This window comes from Schistocerca americana, chromosome 2, assembly GCF_021461395.2.
Source record: "Schistocerca americana isolate TAMUIC-IGC-003095 chromosome 2, iqSchAmer2.1, whole genome shotgun sequence".
Classification (NCBI taxonomy): Eukaryota; Metazoa; Arthropoda; class Insecta; order Orthoptera; family Acrididae; genus Schistocerca; species Schistocerca americana.
The window spans coordinates 826272489-826291281 of NC_060120.1; the positions used below are offsets into that span (position 1 = coordinate 826272489).

Consider the following 18793-nt stretch of genomic DNA (forward strand, 5'->3'; position numbering starts at 1 on the left):
TTGGGTTAATTATTAAGGATGTGAGACTTGGAGGTAATGGACGGTATTGACTGCTGTTAGCTTAATCTGTAATGTAGGCCCACTAATTCACCGCGAAACTGATGAGACTGCTATGTTACCAAGGAATTATTAGTCTTGGCGTATTAGTGCACTACTGGTTTTCGACCTTGAACTCTGTTTTACACGGTGAAAAGTTTCATCAAACTCAATAAGCTCAGTGATAGCGAACGAGCAGTTTAGCGTACACGTTTTTTTGCACTCTGTCAGAGAAAGAGATATGACACAACGGAGTCGAGACTAAAGCTGTAAATTTGTTTAGCATCTACGCACCCTCTATATTCAATAAGTGTTAGAAATTGTTTAGACAAGTTTATTCCGACTTCAGAGCTAAATAAATCGATAAAACAGAAATAAAAAATAATGATTCGAATTCAAATCAGGAGAAACATGTCGAAACTACCACTCTACACCATCTGCACTGAATTCCAGGGTTCTCATAATACACACAGGTAAACACCGTTCACTCAACATCCACCAGCACTACACACGCACATCCGAGAGCCAGGTGATGAATCGTGATTTATGTCTCCAAATACTTATTCGCTGCTCAAAAATACATCGATATTGTCGTTTGTCGTTGTAAGTGGGGTTTCATATTCAATATTTGTGTGCAGTGGTAGATGGACAACAGCGCAATAGTGGAAACCAATAGCTACTGCATAGTCACTCCTAGGATCATTCTGACACGGAATTTCGTACCTGTACTTCAACGTAAAACCTTTGCAGTGCTTGACAAATATGTGGAAGTATTGACATGTATGGTATGATTCAAAGTTCAACCAATGCTGCTTCAGGTAAAAAGCACATTTTCAGTAGTCGTTGGGGAATTTTACATCTCCAAAGAACTCACCAGAGGATTTAATATGTGTATGTGTGTGTAGCTTTTTTTTGTGGTGTTCCTGAATAACTACATTTTCGCCGACCTTGGGAAGTGACAATAACGTACATGAAATGCATTCCAACATGTCCTTTCGCTGTTCTGCACTACAGTAAGTGTGAGAAAGGATGTCGACATACACAGTCTGAAGCATACGTAGACACAAAGTTTCCAGCACTCCTAATCATACCATTTAATTCGTCATTTTTTCGAAACAAAGCAGTCAACGGTAGAGAGCCGATTTGCAAGCAAAACATTTCCGCTGATTTGTTGTGAACATTGAGATGTCACAATTCGCTTAAATTTTAACGAATATATTAGCTACAGCACAATAGTAGAATCCTTCCTGTGTTAGCGATAGAAAAAGAAACGCGACTGTTTGGTCAATTGTAAAGAAATAATGGCTTCCAAACGAGTTGACTGCAATAATAGTCGGATGTCGGTATAAAGGCTGACGTGAAAACCCTTGATTTTCCGCCTGAACCTTTCGTTTTCTTCTGCACTTCTCATTCGTATTAGTCTTGTCGAGATACTGGTATCTGATATGTGAAATGGCACTAACAACCTTTCTCTTCTTTTTTTCCTTTTTTATTTTTTTTTTTACGCGTGACCCCTCCTCGCTGCACAGTAACTATTGATCACATTAGGACGCGTGTAACAACTTCAGAAAGTCGCATCTGCTAAATAACGTCGTTCAGTTATTTAAGTGCTGCTTGTGTGGTGATAAGATGAAACGAATGTTACTCTGTGTCTTACGGCTATGATTGTTTTAGAAGATTAACGTAAACGATAGCCAATAAATAAAGTGCTTGAAGTAACCTTTAATAGTTTGCCATTTATTGTCTTAAATGGATGCAGTGTAGGAAACGCAAATTTGCAATCGCTGCATGAAAGACAACAGGTTGAGTTAAAGGACTGCATGAGAGAAACATATCTCGGAATTAACACAACAATATTTGTGCGCAATGTTTTAAAACCTATACCACAAATCAACTAACGGTAGTGCTCCGAGCAAGTGACTGCGCAACGAATATTTCTTATATATTGGCTAACCTGTACCCGGGCAATGCTGTGTTTTTCGAGGTCCGCGCTGATGGCTGAATTATTTATATGAAATCAAGAATTTTATTTCGCGTAATTCATTATGCCGAGAATTAAAGCGTCACCGAAAAAATGTGTTAAGTCACCGAATCCTCAACAGCCTTCGAATACATGGGTATTGCTCCTTAAAGGTAAGTCGGACGCTGCTTATATAAATGGGAAGCTTCACGGCGTCTAGTAAACTAATTTGAAAGATTATGTCATTCTCGATTAAAATCTATAATTTTGCCAATGATGATTGTAAATATGTATTTTTGGAAGGTGCAAGAACGCTTGTGAATAGCGTTGCTTTGTTTGGCTGATGTTTAAGTATCTGTTGTTATTTTGGCGTCGGGTTGAGTCACACGAATAACAACAACATTCAGTGAAACAGCTTCTGCATTGCGAAGCATTTCGTTATGTTTGCTAATGAATCTGATTTTTAGGCGAAAATTTGGATGGGGCAGATGGGACGCCAGATATCGTACAATTAAGACATCCACTGTCTGGTGCACCGGCAATGTTTATGTTTTCACCAGGAGATGGAATGGTGCAGGAGGTTTTAACATTCTCTGAAAATAAGAGGTGAGAAGTAGCCTGCAAATAATTATTTTTGCAGCTGAAGTGAAACTTTTCCTCATCCGTTTCCTTTATTTGTTAATTTCAGGTCGTGGTTTATTGAAGATTCAGTGAAATCTGATGGCAAAATGCATTTATCTACGCCAATAGACCCAATATTTCTAGTTATACCATACTTGAGAAAGGTAAGTTGGATATAAGTCAATCAAAACTGGCCACATAAAAAATTCGTTGTAATGGTGATTCACAATTTGACCTTACTCGGTTTAAGAAATGTTAAAATTTGATTTATTAGGGGCATGGAAGTTATGGAGGGATTAGACGCTCTTCTATTACTGTTATTTTGTAGGTGCTGTGTTTTTATCTCAAGAAGTAATCTTAAAACTTGGTAGGTTTGTGTTGTAAAAAGTGATTAGGTAGGAAGGAAGAGAGGATTTTTGCTTTGTTACACTGTAATTGGTGTAGTAAAGCTCAGACAAATTACTCTGTACCTTAATTGTATCAGAGATTAATTAAAAAAGTATTTATTAGCGAGACCACAAGAAGTAAACATTCAAAAATATTTGTGTTGTGCAAATGGGAACGAGAGTTGAATTATACATAGGAAGAATGATTTGAGGATTAAAAAATTAATCATTTAGTACATAAAATATAAGGATTACATATTTAATTTTACTCATAATGCGTACTACATTCTTGATGCACAGATTTTTAGTCCCATTTTAATAAGTTGACATGATCCCTATGAATTTAGTTTACAAGTCATAGTCATATTGCGAAGGTTGGTTACAGCTAAATTTATAATTCTTGAAATTTAACTTAATTACTAGCAGATGACACCAAGGATGAAATCAGTTATGTCATATGTATTTATACGTACCCATATATGGTTTGATGACATTTGAAATAATAGTGATTGCAGGGATTTTTTGTGTAAATAATTACCAAGTGGCTCCCTTGCATTTTTCACAGATAATGTGTAAACTACTTGCTGGTGATATGCCTATTACATAGTACAGATTTTCTGAGGTGTCCTTGCATTTTTAGTTATTTATAATCACAGTTATGCAAAATATATAGCAAACATAGATCCCTGCTCATGCTGTATGCTGCAGATCAGTCATCACAACCATCCATTTTTTTGTTGTTGTAATTCATTTTGTTGACTTCCCCACCTCTAGCAGTTTCCTATCAATCAGCCTGTCCCTGCGACTAAGATTTGGAGTTTTGGCACTGCCGCACTCAAATCCTTGTTTACGTCCAAGGTATCATGGATAATTACTGTTCTTGTTTTGCATGTGTATGTACAAGGTTTGCAGATCATACCTCATTCACTTGTGTTGGGCGATAAAGTTTTGTTTTGTGTGTTAAGAGAAATCTATTGGAAACACTGTCCCCAAAATACTTGCTAGATTTTTCCGATTTCAGTTGTTAAGTGAGTAAATGCTCCATTTATAGGACAACAGCAATTTCCCTCAGTCTTTGTAGACCAAATTCATACTGGCTTTCTCTTTGTGTAATCGGTCTCAGTCAGTGTCTAGACTGTTTCCAAGATTGCATTACTTTGTTCCTTTTTCTGGCAGGTAGCAAGTTGCCTTTAGCTAAAAAAGAAGAAGATTGTGGTTCTTTACTTATGAGCCTTATTACATGCATACATACATACATACATTAATCCTTGTTCCATAAATCATGAATACGACATTTTGTAATGATGTGGTACGTGTCAGTTTAACATAAGTTTCCCTTACACCAAATAATGAAGGAAATTTTTTTTGTATTAATATCAGCACATTTCTGGTACTTTACAAGATTTTGTACTTCTAGCAATATTTTTTGTGTAAGAAAGGTGTCAGTTACTATGGTATAAATTGCAGGGTTTGGTGTATGTCCTTGATTCTAAGGGTAGGTTAACTATCCTTAAATATTAGGGTGGGTTAACTACTTCTCATGAGACAAGATAGTGAATGAGTTTTACCTGCTGCACATTTATATATACTGATCAGGATTTGGGTAGAAGGCCACATTACACATTTTATTTTCTAGTCTCCCAGTATATTATACGTATGTTGACAATGTAAGTGAAAGATTCATATTATGGCTCATGCTGTTTTATCTTCACCTTGCATGTCCCACATACTGTGAGGCATGATGATGTTGATTCATGTGTTTTCACTACGAGTTAACTATATCTGTTGGTCTTGAGATATGTATGCTGCCACTGACTACGTCTATACTCTTAAGTAAAATTGTAAAAAACTTCTCTAACTACTGAGATCTGATAGCTAGTGTATTTCATCTATTTTCTGAAAACTGTGCTAATATTCATTTGTAGTCAGTAAATGGCAAATCTGACAACATATTTAATACTTCTATTCTTTTTGTTGCATTAAGAGTTGCAGATGACCTGTTAATCAAACAGCAAAAATTTTTGTTGCTTGAGAAGGTGATCTGTTGTTCAGACAGCAAGATTGTCATTGCTTGTTTGAGAAGAAATGGTATTCCTATCTTTACTTGTAAATGATTTGTCAGGCTTGAATAAGTATGGTCAAATGTTTCTGTATGTTGTAAACTGACAATAATTAACAATGGAAGATACCTTATCACATAACTCAAACAGATTTCCTTCTAATATAAGAACAATTAGCTAAGTCTGGTAATAGATTACTGAGAGCCAGTTTCATTTATCATGTACAGACTTGGTGAATGAATACTACAGAAACACAGTATATCTGTATTTAATGATCAAAAATATCCTCGCACAGCTGTGGCAACCACTGGTCACAGCATGCCAAAAGTGGCACTAGCCTCACAAATCTGCATTTCTTGTTTTTCTAGCACTCTAAGTAGGCAACAGATGGAGCACCAACCAACAACAATACAGAGAAACTACCAGTGGATGTTTCTATCATAACCATACATGAGCTGATCCTATATATCCAAACCTATGAACACAGCAATTGTGATGCAAGCTATTCTTGGGTGGTGTGAGACTTACAAAAATGTCACACAGTATGAGTCCTGCTTGAACGTGGATTTAAAGTGTTGCAAAAAACTTCTTTTGTAAGCTTTCTTTGTTTTACTCATTGTATTTCTTTGTTTTTACATCTGTAATAGGAATTCCTATACATATGTCATGTTACAGACAAGTCATGCTGTGCCTCTGGACCAGTTATTGAAGGATGAGGACTACCCTGAGACAGAAAGACTTCTTAGGTCGACTGGCCTGAAACACTTATCTCAAGTTGCAGACAAAAAAGGTAAACGTTATCATGCGATAGGTAGTATAGTACATTGTAAATGAAATCTACGAGGGCTATCCACAAAGTACATTACGTTTTGGAATTAAAAATAAATAAAGTATTGGAATATTTTTTATTATATACAGATGAAAGCAACACTTAATACTACTTTTCTACATAGTTGCCATATACATTAAGGCACTTACCGTAGCGATGGACGAGCTTGGAAATTTCTTCGTCGTAAAATTCGGCTGCCTGCGCCTTCAACCACGTGGTTACCTCTTCTTGAAGCTGTGCGTCATCATCAAAACGCTGCATAACCAATCACTTTTTCATTGCTGGGAATAAGTGGAAGTCGCTCGGTGCCAGGTCGGGACTGTACGGCGGATGAGGAAACAACTCCCACTTAAAAGATTCGAGAACTTCACGAGTGGCGTTTGCTGTGTGGGCCCGGGCGTTGTCGTGAATTAGCAAGATCTTTGAGCGCAACTTTCCCCTGCGCTTGTTTTGTATTGCTCTTCTGAGGTTGTGCAGAGTTTGGCAATACCTTTGAGAGTTTATTGTAGTGCCTCTTTCCAAGAAATCCACAAAAATCACACCTTTTCTGTCCCAAAAGAAGAGGTAACCACATGGTTGAAGGTGCAGGCGGCTAAATTTTACGACGAAGGAATTTCCAAGCTCGTCCATGGCTACAATAAGTGCCTTAATTTAAATGGCAACTATGTAGAAAAGTAGTATTTAAGTGTGGCTTTCATCTGTATATAATAAAAAAAATTTCCAATACTTTATTTATTTTTAATTCCAAAACGTAATGTACTTTGTGGATAGCCCTCGTGTTTTAAAGTACGGAGTCAAAGGGTAAATTTCTTGGCCAGGCATTGACATATGCCATTTTTAGGTAAAAAATGCACAAAGAAATGATCTTGTATTTCTTCAGCATTCCATCTGTGAAGCGTGATTGTAGAACTGTCTATGGCTGCTGTAAACCTTTCTTTGGAGTTTGTCTCCATCTGACAATCAAAATGAAGATTTTGTTGTTTCTCTTAAACAATTGCTGAACAAGTTGGCGCAGTGGTAAAATATTGGAGAATGACAGTTCAAATACTTTTTCATGGTTTCTCAAAAGGCAAATTCCAGGATGTTTTCTTTGAAAAGGGCATGGCTGATTTCATTACTTATGCTCTCCAATTCGAGCTGTTGCTCTGCCTTCAGTTACCTCTTTGTCATTGTGAATTATCAAAAATGCAGTGATGACGAATGATGCACAATGGCTCTGAGCACTATGGGACTTAACATCTGAGGTCATCAGTCCCCTAGAACTACTTAAACCTAACTATCCTAAGGACATCACACACATCCATGCCCAAGGCAGGATTCAAACCTGCAACAGTAGCGGTCGCCCGGTTCCAGACTGAAGTGCCTAGAACCGCTCGGCCACTTCGGCCAGCAACTAATGATGCAAACATGCTATCAGGGGTAAGAACTCACCCTTACCAGACCAGATCAGGTGATAACTGAACAGAGCTATCCCTTGACCAAAGCAAATGGTTTAAGCCTTCAATAAAATATTGTAGGGTTTCAAGCCACGTCAAGTGGTTAACTGTCCATAAGCTTTCAGCAGAGATCTCCTCTTCAAGTGGTTGACTGTCGTGTGGATGCTGCTGCCATGGTCATATAGCCGTACCGTCACTGGTGCTCAGTCGGGGTCAACAAGATATATGGGCCTTGCAATGAACTTGTGACGTCAAACTAGTCAGCTTGTCCACAACAGTTGGTGAACACTCAGTTCCATGCAGAGCTGATGGAATATCAGTATTTACTTGAAAAGGTACCCACTAAAGGTCTTAATTTTGTTGTGTGATATCGAGAACTAGAGTGCATTTAAATATGCGGTCAAGAAGTATTAAACTCACTTGAAATAGTTACTCACTCCCTGCTGGAGGCAGCTGCTGGCACTTGTAAGATGTACAGTGTCTCATGCTGTGACGTGGCCTGGCTTTCTCGTGCACCTCGGCTCAGTCCTGCACCGTATGTGGTAATGTAAAAAGCTTCCAAAATGTAAGTTGTGTTACCCAGACTGTAAGTTGTTACCCAGATTTGGGCAATAAAACTTCTGTTTTTGAAGCTTTTTTACATTGATATAGAAATCGCTTTCCTTCTGACAAAGTCAGGTAATTAGATACTGTTAATATTTTGGTGGTGTGACCAATGCACCTGCTTCAATTTCCCATTCGCAGGATCGCAGGCTGTACTTGGCTGTAATGTACCAACTTCATTTAGAGTGTTGTCCAATATTTTGATCTCTGTTGCTTTATTTATTATGCTGTCCCAGAAGTCGTTGGTCTGTTTTATAATAGAAGTCTCATCAAATGCAATTTGATATTCATTTTGCAGTGCATGTTCTACTACAGCTGATTTTTTTTGGGATAGCATAGACAGAAACACTTTCCATGTTCTATGTGGTGCTGTTCTGTAGTGCAGACAGTCTGACCGACATAAAACTGCTGACACCCACCTGGTATTTTGTATATTCCAGGTATTCTGAGGCCTACATCATCTTTCTTAGACTTCAGTAGTTGCTGAATCTTTGCTGGGGGCCTGAAGACTGTCAGTTTTATGTCTCTTCAGGGGCTGGCTAATCTTCCCTGTTATTGTGCCACAAGATGGTAAAAATGCAATCTTCTTCGCATTTTCTTTCGGGACTTTCTGCTTTCATGGCTTGGATGAAACTGCTTGCAAAATTTGTCTGTTGTTTTAACTATTTTCCATGGAAACTTTACAGAAGTCGGACTGATGACCATAGATGTTAAGTCCCATAGTGCTCAGAGCCATTTTACAGAAGTCGCCCAGTTCCCTCAGCATGTTTTCAGCATCTGAGATGGTTTCAGCTCAATGTACCAAGGTCCTTAGAACAGGCAATTTCTGTGCTGGTTGGTGGTAGCTGGAGGCGAGCAGATACCAATCCGTGTGGATGGGCTTGTAGTAAATGCTGTGACTGAGACACACTTTCGGTTTATGGCAGACAAGGACATCCGGGAATGGCAATTTACGATCCTTCTCTAGTTCCATTGTGTACTTTATGTGGTCATGGAAGTTGTTTATGTGTTTCAGGAACCCTTCCAGCTTTTCATGTCCGTGGGACCTTACGACAAAGGTCCTGTCAACATAGTGATGAAAACAACTAGGCTGTGCAGGAGCCGTGTTGAAGGTGATATCCTCAAAGTTCTCCATAAAGAGGTTGGCTACGACTGGAGCTAATGGGCTCTCCATTGTAACGCTGTCCATCTGGTTGAAATATTCTCCACGTTGCACACTGCGCATCATATAAATAGTATGGAGGACTTCATGGATCGAATTAACTGTTGACGACTTGGTGAATGAGATGTTATAGTTAATTCTGATGTAGTTTTCCTATGTGTGTGCCCATCACAGACTCTACAGTCTTGCTGTTCCAGCTCTGTGACATCACCATCGTGGATTTACTTGAACATTCCCTGACATCATGATATTTTTTACATGGTGGTGAATATTGCAACCAGATGGACAGCATCATGATGGAGAGCGCATTAGCTCCAGTTGTAGCCAACCTCTTTATGGAGCATTTAGAGGACATCGAATTGGAAATGACTCCTGAGAAGCCTAGTTGTTTTTATCACTATATAGAAATATCTTCAACATATGGCCTCATTGACATGAAAATCTGGAATAGTTCCTAGAACACATCATCGACAACCACAACCCCATAAAGTTCATGATCGAACACTTGGAGAAATGACTTTACATTTCATATATGTTATTTAACCAGAAAAGATGCCATAGCTGACTTGCAAAAATTAGAAAAAGATACTTCGTGCCATAACACTGGCTTAAGAAAATAGAAAACATTGAAAAATGAAACCATTTAACAGCAGTAAGTGTGTTGTAGGATAAGTGAATCAATACGAGCTTGCAGTCAGGTCAGTACTGCTACCGAATGGGCAGAGCAGTGCTTGTTGATTATGCTTATGCAGGCACTATTAATCTTTTCCACCCACACGTAATAAATCGCACGTTCACCCAACTGTTGCTGTCTTGTTTGTTCATGTAAGAGAGTATTTCTGCTGGCTGTATGCTTTCCAAGAGGCTTTGTTTGGGCACACCATTGTAACTACGAGCTGGGGTGTTATTTTTACTTAAATATTAATTGAACAAATGAATAACTCTCTTCATAAGGTTGCCAACCAATACTTAAAAAAGTAATCATATTATTTCTACACTGTAATGAATTAATCCTTAATTTTTGTTGAGAATTATGAGTTAAAGCTGCCCCATCACTTTCTGTGGCAGTTTCATGATGGAAAACCAGTAGACTGTCTCCACAGTAGAATCAATAAAATTCCATCTACCACAAAGTAATGACTTTACTCAGCTTAAAGCAATAAATACTTTGTGCATCCACACACAATTGTAGTGGTTTGTGAGCAGCGGCACACGCTGGAGGCAATGTGGGGTTGTGAATTGGGAGGGACGGCAGGATGGAGGAAGAGGAATTGTTGAGTAGAGGATGTGGGGACAGTGGGTTACTCAGGAAGGATCCACACCAACAGTGTTGTGATGAGTCACAGTGACTAACTGACAGAAGGTTTCAGCCAGCTGTCTGACTCCCCCACCCACAAGCTCTGCCATAGTGATCCCATACCGGAAGTCTAACGTAACCTCAGTCCCTACTGAAATCCATAGGCCCTTCCCAGAAACCCTCACGAACGTTGATCTTCCTCCTCACTTCAACAGCACCCCACACACCCATAGTGTGCATGCTCCCCAAAATCCACAAAACCAACTGAAAGAATTTCTGCTTTTGTCGACTGCAACAGCTCCAGCAAATTGCATGAAACCCTGTCTCCCACATCAAAGATAATAACCGCCTCCTTCACTGGCTTTCCACCCTCCCCACTCACTTACTTCCTCTATCCCTACTCATCACTGTTGATGCCACCTCCCTGTACACCAACATACCTCATGCCCAGTGCCATGCCACTATCGAACACTAAGACTCCCAGTGTCCTTCAAACTCCAAACCCACCACCTCGTTCCTAATACCAATTATGTCCTGACCCACAGTTACTTTCCCTTCGATGGGAAGGTTTACGGACAGAGCTGTGGCATAGCCATGGGCATCTGCATGGCACCCTGCTATGCTAACCTGTTTATGGATCATCCAGAGGAAACCTTCCTAGCCTCTTGAAACTCACAACCCCATGTCTGTTTTATGTTCATTGATGATACCTTCATGACCTGGACTCAGTGCCAAGACACCTTATTCACACTCCTTCACAACCTTGACACTTTTTCTCCCATATACTTCAGCTAGTCCACCTGTACCCAATGTGCCATGTACCTGGACATTGACCTCCATCTCTCTGATGGCTCCATCCACACCTCTTTTGATGGCTCCATCCACACCACTTTTGATGGCTCCATCCACACCTCTTTCGATGGCTCCATCCACACCTCTTTCCACATTGAACCCACTAACCACCAACAGTTCTTGCACTTCAACAGTAGCAATCTCCTCCACACCAAAAGATTCCTCTCATACAGCCTAGCCACCCATGGATGAAATATCTGCAGTGACAAGAACTTCCTTGTCCGGTATGCTGAAGGACTCACAAAGCCCTTTGCAGACAGGCAATACCCTCCAAATCTAGACCACAAACAGATATGCTATGCTATCCCCTATCATCCCACCACCCTTAAAGAATCAGCTACAAAGGAGAACCCCCTCCCCTCTTCATCCAGTATCATCCCAGATTGGAACAACTTCGCAATATCCTTCACAAGGGCTTTGTCTCTCATCGTGCCCTTCAAATGAGATATATCCTACCCAGGATCTTCCTGCCTCTACTAAAGTGGTGTTCAGTTGTCCACCCTACCTACATAACATCCTAGTCCATTCCTATGCCACTCCCACTTCCTGTGGGAAACCAAGATGCAAGACCTGCCCAATCCACCCACCAAGCTCCTCATACTCCAGCCCCATCACAGGCTTCTCCTATGCCATCAGAGGCCAGGCCACCTGTGAAAGCAGCCATGTCATATGACAGATCTGCCGCAAACACTGGATAGCCTTCTGTATTGGTATGACTACCAGCCCACTGCCCACCAGGATGAATGGCCACTGGCAGTTTGTTGTCAAGAACAGAGTGGACCATCATGTGGAGCTTTGCCTTCACCACCAGTTTCTTTGAACTGTGCAGATGGGCATTATCCTTACAACACAGCCTCTGCTCCTGTAATCGTCTTGGCCTCAATTGCAGGTAACCCATTGTCCCTGCACCCTCTACCCAACAGGTTCCCCTTCTTCCACCCTGTCACCCCCTCCCAGTTCACATCCTCATAGTGCCTGAAGTAGGTGCTACTTCTCACTGACTGCTATAATCATGCCACATGCCAGCCCATGTACTTGCTACCCCTCCCTCTCACATCCTTAGCTGGCAAAAAAGACCTCCCTCCGAGCTGCTATCCACCCCCTCCCAGTCCCTCTCCTTGCCTCCTGCCTCCCTCTCCCTCCACCCACCCCACCAGACACTACCCCCACCACAACCAGTCCATCAAATGATAAATCCAGAAGCTACCTAATTTCCTTTCTTTTGTGTGTGTCTTTTGACAACTCAACACTTTTGCTTTTCAGTGAGTGGTCTGCTTCAACCCTAAAGTATTTACATTCTGTAAGGACTTAACCTACACCATCTGTGTCTTTTACTATTATGAATTCCCTCTTGATGATTCTCTTAACATCTTCATGAGACTCTCTTCTTGTCTTTGACACCTTTCATGAAGTCATCTAATATTCAAGCTGAGGCTCCACATTATTTCGCCACTTTTGATTTGTTACAGATATTTGTAATATCTTTTCACCTATATGGACTGTAAGCAGGGACTTGTGAATCAAGACTAACACATGTTTTCTGGTGCGGCCACTTTCCATAGGACAGGCCAACAAGTTTTTGAAATGTTATTAATCACACAGATACAGGCAGCATTGAATAAACAGATTTTTCTGCTATTATTATGACTGTTAGAATGGTGTGCCACAAAGATTGGAAAAGAGCACAGATAGTCCCAGTCTTCAAGAAGGGTCGTCGAGCAGATGCGCAAAACTATAGACCTATATCTCTGACGTCGATATCTTGTAGAATTTTAGAACATGTTTTTTGCTCGCGTATCATGTCATTTCTGGAAACCCAGAATCTACTATGTAGGAATCAACATGGGTTCCGGAAACAGCGATCGTGTGAGACCCAACTCGCTTTATTTGTTCATGAGACCCAGAAAATATTAGATACAGGCTCCCAGGTAGATGCTATTTTTCTTGACTTCCGGAAGGCGTTCGATACAGTTCCGCACTGTCGCCTGATAAACAAAGTAAGAGCCTACGGAATATCAGACCAGCTGTGTGGCTGGATTGAAGAGTTTTTAGCAAACAGAACACAGCATGTTGTTATCAATGGAGAGACATCTACAGACGTTAAAGTAACCTCTGGCGTGCCACAGGGGAGTGTTATGGGACCATTGCTTTTCACAATATATATAAATGACCTAGTAGATAGTGTCGGAAGTTCCATGCGGCTTTTCGCAGATGATGCTGTAGTATACAGAGAAGTTGCAGCATTAGAAAATTGTAGCGAAATGCAGGAAGATCTGCAGCGGATAGGCACTTGGTGCAGGGAGTGGCAACTGACCCTTAACATAGACAAATGTAATGTATTGCGAATACATAGAAAGAAGGATCCTTTATTGTATGATTATATGATAGCGGAACAAACACTGGTAGCAGTTACTTCTGTAAAATATCTGGGAGTATGCGTGCGGAACGATTTGAAGTGGAATGATCATATAAAATTAATTGTTGGTAAGGCGGGTACCAGGTTGAGATTCATTGGGAGAGTGCTTAGAAAATGTAGTCCATCAACAAAGGAGGTGGCTTACAAAACACTCGTTCGACCTATACTTGAGTATTGCTCATCAGTGTGGGATCCGTACCAGATCGGTTTGACGGAGGAGATAGAGAAGATCCAAAGAAGAACGGCGCGTTTCGTCACAGGGTTATTTGGTAACCGTGATAGCATTACGGAGATGTTTAATAAACTCAAGTGGCAGACTCTGCAAGAGAGGCGCTCTGCATCGCGGTGTAGCTTGCTTGCCAGGTTTCGAGAGGGTGCGTTTCTGGATGAGGTATCAAATATATTGCTACCCCCTACTTATACCTCCCGAGGAGATCACGAATGTAAAATTAGAGAGATTAGAGCGCGCACGGAGGCTTTCAGACAGTCGTTCTTCCCGCGAACCATACGCGACTGGAACAGGAAAGGGAGGTAATGACAGTGGCACGTAAAGTGCCTTCCGCCACACACCGTTAGGTGGCTTGCGGAGTATCAATGTAGATGTAGATGTAGAGGTTTACTTGTCTTCATTCTATATAAAAAATTGGGAATTAGGGTTTATGTAATGCTACTTACGGGTCACTTGATTGGATGATATTGGCTTTAACTTGGAAAAATGCATTAAAACTGCTCATCCAAAGAGGATTATTGCTTATTTCCCTGGCCCTTATATGGTTTACATGAATCATTCAGTGCCAGTGTCAACATGTCTTTGTACTGATAAATCATTACCAACACCTACACGACTTTTTCTGTCAACAAGTTTTATCAAAGTGAGAAGATTCTTACACTAAATGTTTGTTGTTGTTATTTTCATCTTGGAATTCATAGTACAACATTTTGATGGAATGAATTTCTTTTTTAAAAAAGATTTTGGTGTGCAGTGATTTATTTTATACACAGCTGTTGCCATGAGTTTAATTTTTTATTAGCTGCAAATATATGATGAGAATTGAATATTCCTCACACTTAAGAAGATCTGCTGCTATTATCTGTTTTTGTTTGTCACCACACCTCTTGCAACAAAATATTGCTTGGAAATAAAGTTCACTAATGGTTACAGGAATGCCAGTTTTGTCTGTGAAAATTGGACAGAACATCAACACACTTTACTAACTTTACAGTAGTAACTTTCTTTCTTTTATGTTGAAATGAAAAATATTTTTGGTTAGGGATTGATAGAACCGTACAGTTTTCAGTGAGACATAGTTGCAGCTCCTTAGAATAAAACTTTTTTTGAGTATACAGGCTTCCTGCATGTTTGATTTATAAGTAATTACACAAACAGTACGTTTAGAAGACGTTTGTTCTTGGGATGGTATATAAATGTGGTTGTCTGCATGCTGTTAGTAATCTTTTAAATCTGAGCTGTAAGAGTGGGAAAATGGTGCACATTGAAGTTCTGTTAGATAATATGCTTAAATAATGAGCTCCACCCACTATTGTTGTCCATAAGATACTTGTGCTTTTTAGAATGGATTGAAAAATAGCTGCTGCATATATGTAGTTTCTTATGATTTCATCTTCAATTGACTTGAGTCAGTTATTTTATTTTCAGTTGCTTGAACTCTGTGTACTTGCTGCTGTTTCCTAACAATGTGAAAATCAATCTGGCCAAATTATGGGTTAACTCTTTCTAAGTTTTGTCATTCCAGTTTCATTCACAATATGTGTAAGTTACTTACTGCATAACGTGTGTAACATATTTGATTGTTCACGCAATATCGCCATAGATAAGTGTTCCTAGGTACCGGAGATCCCTTTTAAGGCAACCAGGGATATATTTGAAATACAGCAACAAGTGCAGTGGAGTTAAACAACCACAGCATAACACAGCAGCTGCTTAGTCTTACATAACTTCACTTCTAGACATAACCAAACACATTTATTTACTAGACTAATTACTGCTCACTCATTATTGATCGTAATTTTGTGATCATAGTTTCACAGCAGTGAATTTGTGACCTATTTTTATTTTGAAAAGTTTTCCGTGATTCGAAATCCCTTACAGGGCCTAGATTTTGATTTTTTTCAACCCTGCATATTACAATACTGGCAGGTTTTGTGTGAAATTTGAAATATTTTGGAATGTTAGTCTGAAGCAGCACTGTTCATGTTTCCCATGTTTTCTTTAATTATTACTAATGGTAGAGGTGTAATTTATGTACAGTGTTTATCTTATTGTTAAGCTGCTACTGTAGTTATTACTTAATGGTTTTGTTGATTGAATGACACAAACATCCTGTAAGGCATGGATCTAACAATTACTGTTTGAAAACAGACATAAAATTGAGTCTTTTAAAGAACATTGCTGTTACAGCATATTTTTGTTATGTTTGTACAAGCTATTATTCATACAAGTGTTTGTTACTTGGTTGATGGTAGTAATAAATTTGAAGCTACTGAGTACAATATATAACAACAAATTTTCCAAGTTTTCGTGTTGATTGTGAGTAATTTTTATTTCATGCGTGTGTTTCTCTTTTCCTGAAGGGAGTTAAAAATGTATGAAAATTTCCTTCCCATTAGGGGATGAGGAGCTAAATGCCTACAAGTACAATGAAGAGAAAGCTCTCAATTGGCTGCAACGTAAGACAGAACGTGTGGCAGAAGTTCTGAAGCAGAAAGGTGTTCAAGTGAATAATGTTGCAACAGCTGCCACCTTTGTTAAAAGTGGAAAAACCGAGTCGGATGACCCTGGTAAGAACTTCAAAGATTTTATGGTGTAAGTAGAATAATTTATTATATGAAATCGGTACCAATAATAAAACTGTCTGTCTGAACACGGTAATCTCCAAAAATATTGGATGAATTTTTGTAGGGTCTTTTTAGGAAACTTGAGTGTAGCTTTGGCAACATATAGGGTTTATTTCATCAAAACCAGATGACAGAGAGAGTGGAAAAAAATTGTAATTTAAAGTTTTATCCAAAGTCATCTGCTCGGCTTAGTAGTTCGGATGTTTAATCATCATGGTGTTGTACTCCAAAGAACCAATAGGTGGCGCTATGGGTTTTGCAGTACTGCAAAGAACCAATAGGTGACAATGTTAGTTTTTTAGACTCGTGATAGATGTATTTTTGGAGGTGTACATGAGTGACAGAACTAAGTGCCACAATCTTATTTTTACAAATACAAACTAACATGGAATTTACTTGGCTAGGATATATGGATTTACTGATTTTGCTTTGTGTGTTAAAAACTTAATGACATTGCTTTGCTTTTTTCAATAGGTTGAATTACATTCTTTGCTAGGAAAAAGAGTTATTAAGATTGCTTTATGATTTGCATGCCTACGCATTGCATTTTGATTTCATTTTGTTTATGAATAAAAAATGCCTAGAAAATGGTCAGATCTTTCTGAGTACACCAGAATAGCTGAAAGACTTAGGACTATGCGGTCTCAAGACTCGACTGAAGATCGTGAGAGATCATTAGCTTTTAAGAGGTTCTTTGGAAACGCCTTTTGAAAGTGGGGAGTGGCATAAATCTGATCAGGAGTGTCGTGCTTTGTCTCACTCCTCAGAACCCATCACCCTTAGGGACTTAAAGGTATTTGCCTCCAACATGATGTGATAAAAGTAGAAATTTTGACAAAAATGGCATGGATGAGCGAGATATATATACCGTATCCCATTTATTCCTAACAATTTACCATTTTGTTTGAAACGTGTGAAATTCCCAATGAGCTAATGACCACAAAGTTAGTACAAATTTGTAAGTTTGTCTTTTTCATAAGTTGTGAATGTTGATTTTCAGTGCACTGTCAGTGTCTGCTCTGAACAGTATACTCTGTTTGTGTGAGTAGATCACGTTTGGGAAAACAAATGAAATCATGAAAACCGTAGTTCGGCATAAAGATATTACAAACATACGTCGTTTCTGTCATGTTTACTAGACTCGTTTACTTACCGTAAATGTCCTACCTTTGCTAGTTCCCCAGCATCGCCGTTATCTGCTGGCTGATTTCTCCACTTTATTATTGCTTTCTATTTTTCATGATTTCTTATGTCTTTTAACCCACATTATTGTATTTTTGCTCTCCCTGAGAACTTCCCAGCGTTTCTGCAAGGTGGTAGCATGGAAATTTAAGGATAATTTATTAGCGCACTTTGCCTTCGTCTTGTGTTGTAATATGAAAAGAAAGAGTAAGGTTTCAGGTTGACACAAGGAAGTTTTTAGCTTTAGATATACACATCAACAAGATGTTGAACATTGCATCATGACTTTTGAATGTGCATCCACTTGTGCTCACATAAGCGCCACCACTCCCCCCCCTTTCTCTCCATGCGTGTGCACGCGCGACACACACACACACACACACACACACACACACACACACACACACACACACACACACACACACACACACATTAAAATTGATCGACTTAATGCCAAGGATGAGCAATTTATTACAGTCACATTTGCGCACTCTGCCAAAAGGGATAAGTGACAGAGCTCCTGCACAGCCTCGAAACAAAATGCAGAAATTTTTTTGAGCATTGGAACAGATGAAAGTATATACAGGGAGTACATAAAGTCCAGGAACACTTTCAATTATTTGTTGCACAAGAACTAAATATTGTACAGATGTCATACGCATTGCATTTTGAAGAGAAACTCCGAAAGGTTTTTTACAAACATTCGATATGCGAACCATGAGTGACCCGGCAGATGTCAAAATGGTTATCGAATTCTTGCCATACCTGTCCCAGCTTGGCGTCGTCGACTGTGGCAGTCGCTTCCCGTATTCTCTCCTGGAGCTCTGCTACATCACATGGTAGAGACAGTACATACATCAGATCTTCAATGTGTCCCCACAGAAGAAAGTCACATGGAGTGAGATCTGCTGATCAAGGAGGCCATTTCGTGAAACAGCTGTCCCCTTCGTAGGATGGCCGATCCATCGATGTGGCAGCTCTGTGTTCAGGTGCTCATGAAGTTCATGATGAAAATGAGATGGACCCTATCCTGCTGAAAGATGAATGGAGAGTCTGATTGCATTTGAGGCATCAGCCATTGCTGCGACATGTCCTAG

The 18793-nt window shown here is 39.6% G+C and overlaps 1 protein-coding gene across 2 annotated transcripts in view; it reads left to right on the forward strand.

Annotated features, from left to right (window-relative positions):
* The first annotated feature begins 1572 nt into the window (after positions 1–1572).
* Positions 1573–18793, forward strand: part of LOC124595449 (ribonuclease H2 subunit B) — a 36293-nt gene continuing 19072 nt past the window's right edge. For both annotated transcript variants that reach the window (XM_047134192.1, XM_047134194.1), the window contains exons 1-5: positions 1573–2169; positions 2464–2602; positions 2685–2781; positions 5739–5853; positions 16287–16457. In XM_047134192.1, coding sequence (XP_046990148.1) covers positions 2082–2169; positions 2464–2602; positions 2685–2781; positions 5739–5853; positions 16287–16457 — 610 coding nt within the window. In that variant the 5' untranslated portion in view covers positions 1573–2081. The remainder of the gene's footprint in view (positions 2170–2463; positions 2603–2684; positions 2782–5738; positions 5854–16286; positions 16458–18793) is intronic.